This window comes from Myotis davidii, unplaced genomic scaffold (genome assembly GCF_000327345.1).
Source record: "Myotis davidii unplaced genomic scaffold, ASM32734v1 scaffold122, whole genome shotgun sequence".
In the NCBI taxonomy this organism is placed as follows: domain Eukaryota; kingdom Metazoa; phylum Chordata; class Mammalia; order Chiroptera; family Vespertilionidae; genus Myotis; species Myotis davidii.
In genome coordinates this window covers 300,001-308,328 of record NW_006293234.1, presented here as the reverse complement: position 1 = coordinate 308,328, position 8,328 = coordinate 300,001, and the positions used below count along the sequence as shown (strand labels likewise).

General features: G+C 38.0%; 1 protein-coding gene across 17 annotated transcripts in view; it reads right to left on the bottom strand.

The window, feature by feature from the left end:
• SGIP1 (SH3-domain GRB2-like (endophilin) interacting protein 1) overlaps window positions 1-8,328 on the bottom strand; it is a 226,394-nt gene that overhangs the window by 73,283 nt on the left and 144,783 nt on the right. For all 17 annotated transcript variants that reach the window (XM_015565995.1, XM_006766889.2, XM_015565994.1 and 14 more), the window contains 4 exons: window positions 6,710-6,734; window positions 5,722-5,773; window positions 3,608-3,693; window positions 1,198-1,290 (listed from right to left, as the gene is read on the bottom strand). In XM_015565995.1, coding sequence (XP_015421481.1) covers window positions 1,198-1,290; window positions 3,608-3,693; window positions 5,722-5,773; window positions 6,710-6,734 — 256 coding nt within the window. The remainder of the gene's footprint in view (window positions 1-1,197; window positions 1,291-3,607; window positions 3,694-5,721; window positions 5,774-6,709; window positions 6,735-8,328) is intronic.

Here is an 8,328-nt window from a genome sequence, read left to right as displayed (position 1 = left end):
CGGCAAAGGCGCCTGATTCTCTGATCATGGCTAGGTTTCTGATCACTGTCAGTGGCAGGGGGCTTCTTCCTGCTTTCCCTTTTGCCTCCCTGCATTGTACCTACATATGCAAATTAACTGCCATCTGAGTTGGCAGTTAATTTGCATATAGCCCTGATTAGCCAATGAAAAGGCTAGCGTAGTACGCCAATTACCATTTTTCTCTTTTATTAGTGTAGATATTCTCAGAAAGATTGGATCACATGGCTTTATAGCAACATTTCCAACAAATAGCCTCTTGGGTCACTGATTAGGAATCCCTTGGTTAATTCCTATGATTATTTTTAGGCATCAAAAAGCAGAGCTCTGGGGATGCTGAACTGGAAAAAGTATTAATTGGTCTCTATGCGAACCTCACAGCGTAAAAATACCCTCTGCATCCTCCCACCATCCCCAAATACCTTTCTCTAAGATCCAATAGGATTTTTAAGGAGTGCTTTCCCCATGCACATCTGCTAAGATAAGTCCACTGAAATGAGAACTCAATAAATCCATCAGACAGGTGGCTTGACCTAATGAGCAATCCATTCAGCCCCAAAAGCCCAACCCATTGCAGGCAAAGGGCTCTAAAGATCTTCAGGTCCTGGAGTGGGGAGGGGCATGCTGGAATAAGATGGGCTGATGGCCCTGCTTTGAGATAAATTTGCCCAGATCTCCTATCTCGGCTTCTCTCTACCATATAGCATCATTTCCCTTGCTCTCCAATTGTCATTCTCTCCTCTCAATGTGGCCTTTCTATCCTATGCAGCCTCAGTCTGTAGGACTGTCAGAAACCACACCTGACCTGGTGCTGTGTGATACCTCTGCATTGCGTGACAGCCCAGGCCTGGAGCATGGTAGGTTCTTGGCTCACTTGCTTTTCACTCTTACATATGCACACTGAATGCATGACTAAATGAATGAATAAGTGAGTCTGTGGAGTATCAGAAGAGACTATGATCCAAAGTTACTGATTTTACTTTATTTATGTTATTCCTGCCTTGACAACCTGCCTTGGCCCCTTTAACTCTAAAGCCTGTTAGAATAACATCTCTTCTGAATATTATACAGTCCAAATGTTGCTTATGTAGACTTTCTAAAAGTTGCCCAATTTCACTATGCAGACAGACAGTAAAATGAGTCACTTATTTTTCCAGACAGAGCAGGCACATAACTTACTTCCAGTGGGAAAAGGCCTTGTTAACTTTGGCGACTCCATGCTTGGATTAACTGGTTGGCCTGAACCCCATATCTCAGGCTGATCTAAGGGAACTGGAAACATAAAAAAAAATTTCCAGGGTGAGTTTACAAAAGAAATGCCTCTATATTTTAGAATTTAACATTTCAATTTAAAGTTGAGCTTCACAAAATTACTTCCCTCCTGCCTCAGAATTAGCAAATTAATCTAGGAACATGCTGCTCCTTGTTCTTTTCAAGCAGAAAATGGAAACAGGAGTGGCGGGGGGTGCTTTTGTATGTGTACAGGAGAGTGTCTGTGTGTTTATATACAGCTAAGTAAAAACTGCATTTTCTTTCTGGTTGATCACTTGAGGACATTCTGAATACACTGGCTCAGTTTCTGGTACCCATTTGAAAATCCAGCCATTAATCTCATGGAAAGCTGCTTTAAGTTGGTTTATTTAAAGTTTGCTAGAAATATCAGTATGTTTAAAAAATTAAAATGCCTGGGTTCTATACAGTGGTTTGTATCTTTAAAGGATCTTATAGGGTCTTTAAGTAAACCTTTCACAGCATCATAGAAAGAAATTAAATGATCAAAAAATGGTAAACACTTAAGAGAACAAGAAAAATAAACAAGTGCTTAGACATCTAAAATAAATGAGAGCAATTAGATATTGAGTCTAAGGACACTGACTCTAAGATTTCTTCGACTTGTGTTGTCTTCCCCTTTTGACTTTTTTATTGCTATGGTAACAGTGTAAATAACCAGCTCTTTCCAGCACCTATCATGTACCAGGGGCAATATAAGTACTGATTGTAATTCATTATGTTATGAAACACAAGCTGGAAAGTTAGTTGAATATGAATTTGAAGGCAGCCTCCATACTTATTGTAGACCTTGGGCAAGTCATTTAAACTCAGAGCTTCCCTTCCTTTAGTGTAGACATAAAAGCAATCTCAGAGATTTATGTAAAGGATTGAAGGAGAATATAAATATAATGTATACAAGATGTATATAGATCACTTACCACAAGGCCCATAGCTATTACTATATATATTTAATCCTCAAAACACCGCCATGTGAAAAAAAAATACCACCATGTGGTTGGTATTAGTGCCATTTTCAGTAGAGGAAACCAAAAATTAGAGTGATTATATAACTTGCCCAAGAGCATACATGGTGAACACAGAGGAGCTAAAATCTGATCCCAGGCGTACATGCATGCCTGCCTCCAAAATACATATGCTTTCCCAGGCTTTTAAAACCAGTGATCGAAAAATCAATAAAAAAAAAGTGAGAGTGTGTATATATGACAGGTGAATGTGGGTATTAGCAAAACAAATGTGCTTGGTACAAATGTTGGAACTTCACGGAATTTCTGGGGCCAAAACCACCTAAAGAGCAATCGAGCCAGGCTCACTGACAAGTCCAGGGGTGAATCTCCTCTTCATCATAAACCTCATAAATGGTCTTAGCATAAAAGTAAATATTCTTTAAGGATGTAAAGCAGTATTTTCTTTTTATGGATTCAATGTTGAATACCACCTTGAATTTTAAGGACTGTTTTCTATTTTGTATATTAGGTTTTGATATAGTTATGAAATTCTTTTAATAGGTAGATTTAAATGACACAAATCTAATCCCACCTTCAGTCACTACGTAATTATGTCCTTAAGAACGGGTGATCACAGATAAGTTAATAAGAGACCTAAGTTGTAGACAAATCACTGAAGGAGTATTTAGGGATGCTTCTTATACACTTTCCTAACCAAATCACTGAAAAATGCTCAGATGTGGCTGACTGCGAGCTGTCTTCCAGCATTCTCTCCATTTCTTCATAGTGAAAGAGTTTTAGCTGGCCCTGTGGCACTAAATGATCTATCATGGGCTCTGGTTCGAAGTGATGTATGTCTCTTCCAGATTTTGCTCTTACAAGAATTGGCAGTGCGGTCCTTTCGCCTTCCCGACCTTACTCCCCGCCTTCTTCTGACTGAGAGATGGTGGGAGCTGAAGCAGCCCTCTCAGACCCAGAGAAGAATAGCAGAGCCAGCCCACCGTCCTATGTTGTTTGAGACTGTTAACGTGAAAGGGAAATAAAATTCTATCTTGTTGAAGTCACTATATTTTGGCGCCTCTTTGTTACAGTAGCTTAGCCTACCTATTATGGTTTTAAGTCTTGTCCTTAACCTTTAAATAGAATTTCCCTCAATAATGGATCCTAGAAAAATAATATTTTTTAATATATGTGGCATGGTGTTCTTAAATGATTTTTTATAAGAGCATTTTCTATTACCAAACACAGCTACTGGAGATCTGATGATACATTAAGAATATGCTTCAAAACACATATATTTACTTTAAGTAAGTTAAAAAAACAACAACTACAGATATATACATTTTTCCTACCTTCTGTCTTCTGTTCATCAAAAGTTGATTCTAATGGTGGGCCAAAGAGGGGAGCTAAGGCCATAGTGTCATCTGGAGGTTTTTTGCTAAATCACACACATTAAAGCAAAACATAAAGGGGATATTAATGCTGAAAAACACATACACATTTTCACATATTTTTCACAGTAAGGCAGATGTACGTGTGCACTTGTGTCTGTATGTATGCATGTGTGTAAGTTCCCATAGGTCTAGAAAGTATATGTAAGGATGTCAAATGTATTATGGACAAGGGAGTTGGTAGGAGATAAGACCCCTCAATGGGGGACCAAGGTGCCCTTTTAAATAATTTGAAGGAGAGAACCTCTACCTAGAATAGATAAGTTTATTGTAAAGTACCTTACTCTCTTAAGATCCCCAAACCACCCTAGCTGGTTTGGCTCAGTGGATAGAGCCTCGGCCTGCGGACTGAAGGGTCCAGGATTTGATTCCTGTCAATGGCACATGCCCGGGTCACAGGCTTAATCCCCAGTATGGGGCGTGCAGGAGGCAGCCAATCAATTCTTTCTCATCATTGATGTTTCTATCTCTCTCTCTCCCTCTCCTTTCCTCTCTGAAATCAATAAAAATATATTAAATAAACAATAAAATAAAATGTTGCCAAAGCACACAGCTCTAAATGTAGAATATAGGATTCTTCTAATTTGAAAAAGAAAAAAAGATCTCCACCCATTGATATTTGTCTTCGCCACATCTCTATGTTATAGTTAATGCAGTTTATAATTAGTGAAAGTCAGGCCAGCGAGGCTAAGTGATAAGCCACCCAGGAAGTTTGTGTTTAAATAAGAAACTGGGCCTACCAGCTTCTAATTGCATCCATCCCTGCCTCCTACCCAATACACTAGTTATAACCTCTTAATACCTTAAGATAGCACATCTCAGAAAAAGAAAAAGAGTACTGAGAAATCAGGAAGGAAAAGAGAGTAATAAGTTAAACTCTCATCTTTTTTCCCAATGATTACTTAAACTCATTATTAACGAAAGGTTGTATAATCTTCTCCATTTCTTCCCTAGATTAATCCTAATGAATTCTTTGTGTGGGTGGTGGGAGGTAAGAGGTGAAGGGGAGAAGGAAGAGGTTGAGAAGGAGGGAAAATAAAAAAGATTCATCTTTTAAATAGGAGTCATTTGGAAAACAATGTCCATTTGTATAATACTTGCTCAATCCAATAAATACACAGTATAAAATACAATGTTTTGCCGTAAACAAAACAGAAGATTCCTTTGGTGTGTGGCAGGTAAAATGTATCATGAAATTGTATCTGACTAAACAGGCTATTCTTCGTAGAAAAATATAAACATACTAGAGGCCTGGTGCACGAAATTCATACACTTGAGGGGGGGGTCCCCTCAGCCTGGTCTACGCCCTCTAGCAGTCTGGGAGCCCTCAGGGGATGTTTGACTGATGGCTTAGGCCCACTCCCTACTGGCTGAGCAGCGTCCTCCCTGTGGGAGTGCACTGACCACCAGGGGGCTGCTCCTGTATTGAGTGTCTGCCCCCTGGTGGTCAGTGCACATTGACCAGTCATTCCAACATTCAGTTAATTTGCATATTAGCCTTTTATTATATAGGATTTCAGCTTGGTATACAGACCCCAAAGGACCTCTTCATACAAATTTTCAACCTTGCTATTAGTGAGGGGACTGCACGTTCTGATAGATAGTTACTGTAGGTGACTACAGAATACTTTCTCTGCCCCCTGGTGGTCAGTGCACATTGACCAGTCATTCCAACATTCAGTTAATTTGCATATTAGCTTTTTATTATATAGGATTTCAGCTTGGTATACAGACCCCAAAGGACCTCTTCATACAAATTTTCAACCTTGCTATTAGTGAGGGGACTGCACATTCTGATAGATAGTTACTGTAGGTGACTACAGAGTACTTTTCTAAAGGTGTCTCTCAGGCTGCACTTATATGAGAAATGATAACATATATGAATCACACTATGAACTTACACACATGGGCAGGTCCTTTTGTAAAAGGAGCTGAGTTTAGTCCAAATGAGATAGGCTACATTGTTAACAGTGGTGATGCCTCGCATGAAACACACCAGTGTCTTTCACACTTACCTGATGAGTTCTGGTGTCGGTGTGGAACGCCTGGGTCTGGCCACTTCTTCACCTGATACACAGGACAAAGGAATTTTTAGGCATATTTTTCTTGCCATTCCTTACTTATCTGTCTTATGAGCTATGTTTGGAAACACTTAAAGAGTTAAGTCCCATCAATAAGCAACTCAACATGAAAGCTTTGAAAAACAAACCCACAAAACAAACCTTCTCCCCTGGCAATGCAACAGTCTTATATTAGGCATATGTAGTAGCATTTTCTCTGGCATTTGTAAAAACCTAATTGACCAAGGAATTATCACGCTAAGCATCAAATAGAAGGTTTGTATACTGTAGAGCTAGTGGAGTAGCATAACATTCTCTGAATGTCTGATGCCTTGATCAGGTCTGCTTCCCAATTATCATAAGAGAACATTAAGCCAGGCCGTATGTCCACAGGACATGAATCCAGCATTCTCTGCCTGTTCTTTTCTTGAAATGCCAAGAAAATGTTATACCTTTAACCAGGAACCACGAATTTAGAATTCCTTAGAATGTGTTGTATGCAGCAAAAGAAGATCATGCTCTATGTATATTATAACCTATTCCATGTCACCTTGGCTGACTAAAATTTTTATACCAAATAACACAAGAATGGGTAAGTGGTATTTATCTTCAGTTCCTTCTGCCCCCTCTCCCCACCCTCATCACCAAGCACACACTTGATGAACTTCATTTCTAAAGTCAAATGATACAAGTGTTGAAAAATACAGGAAGAAAATAAGCAAAGTTTTCCCCGGAACATATTCATTTTCAGAATTTAAACATGAATCATTCAGAACCCACTAAGCCCCTTTATCATTGTATTTCTTTGCTGTAAAAGGTATTTGTAAGTCTTAAAAATCAAGCCCCAAAGTATATAAGTCAAATGTATATATGCTTCAAGATCCAAGGAACTTATTCCTTCTTTTAAATTGTACTCTATTTTTGGTAGCTAAGATATACTTACTGGATAAGTTCCTTTTAATTGCACCCTAGAATTAGAAATAGACACTATAAGGTTTAAGACCACATATATGCTATGTACAATATGTATATTTCTGTTATTGCAATTAATCTGAACTCAAAGAAATCGATGGGGAAAAATGAAAATTTTCTCAGAATCACATTCAAGTTGGAAATTGTAGACACATTCATATAAATCAGTTTTCATTTTACTTAGGATTATAGAGAGAAAGGAAGGGTAAATTATAAGTCTCCCAAACCAGAAAAATCCCTTACCTGGGTAGATCTGGTAAATATTAAAGTAAATATAAAGTAAAAATTAAATTAAATATTAAACAGTCTATTAAAAAACAACCCTGAAGTCTAGTAGACAAGAAAGTAAGTCCAAGTTTAAGTTACATTTAATCTTTGAAAATCATAGACTATATTAGGAGTACTGTCTGCTCTTATCACATGGGGGCCATAAACTAGTTGAAACAGTCATTAGTTTACTAATGCGGTTTTTAATGGATGTAAGTGGCAAATGTTATAGAGAAGGAAACCTTCAAAGCACTGGCACTGAATGGGCTGTTCTATGCAGGGAGCCAGGGAATTCCATCCTCCCCACTAGGTTGCCCCACCCCAATTTCTTCCACTTGCCTGCTACCTGGCCCACCAATCTACCATTGGGGGTCATTCCTTTAGTTCAAGGCGTGTGATACTACTGGAATACAAACAGGCCTGGCAGGAATACTAGTAATAGGCCTTAGCAGAAACTTATTTTGATAACAGAAGGATTGATTAGATACAAAGATTTGATTCAAAACCACTATGAAAGGTTCTTAGCATGAGGTGCTTCCAGAAAAACAGACCACTGAAAGGGAGGCACCGTGGGTGGGACGTGGCTTGGCAGGGCTGCCTGAGGAGAACGATGGGGCAGACAGAGCTGCATAAGAAAAGTGAAAGTATAGGAAAGTATTTCAAAGGGTCTGACCATTAATTTGGTGGGTGGTCAACAAAGAGTTTTTCTACTTCCCTACATTGGTGAACTCTCAACCCAGTGGTAACATATATTTTCTTGTCTCAAATGATAACATCAATAACTCAGGACAAGACATAGCAATATAGGAAGCTTCTTCCCCTATTTTGTAAAGATTTTTCAGAATTGGGGTTTGTCTTATTTTCAACTCATTTATGATAGAAGAGCAGTTTCCATCTGAACAGGATCCACTAGATGTTTTGGTGTGGGTGGCCCAATCTCTCAAACTAGTTTCTGTCTTGTCCTGACTAATAATACAATCTGTGTGTGTGTCATATAGAGAATTATTATTTTGTTAGTAATAACTTTAAAAATAAATATTTTATGTTTAAAAATATTAATTTGTTTAAATAAATCTAATTAAATACCATTACTTATTTTAATAAATGAATATATTTTATTAAATTAACATATCTATTTAAATTTATAAACATTTAAATACATGTGGATATTTAAATCAGCTATAGTCATTATGGGAGTTTGGATACCGATTGGCTTTTGGAAAATAAGACTGTATAGACAAAAATAACAAGAGAACAAATTGTTTAAATTAAAATGTTTTCCTAGGTTATGAAGCCTCAGCTGGTCCTATTTTTATTAATAAG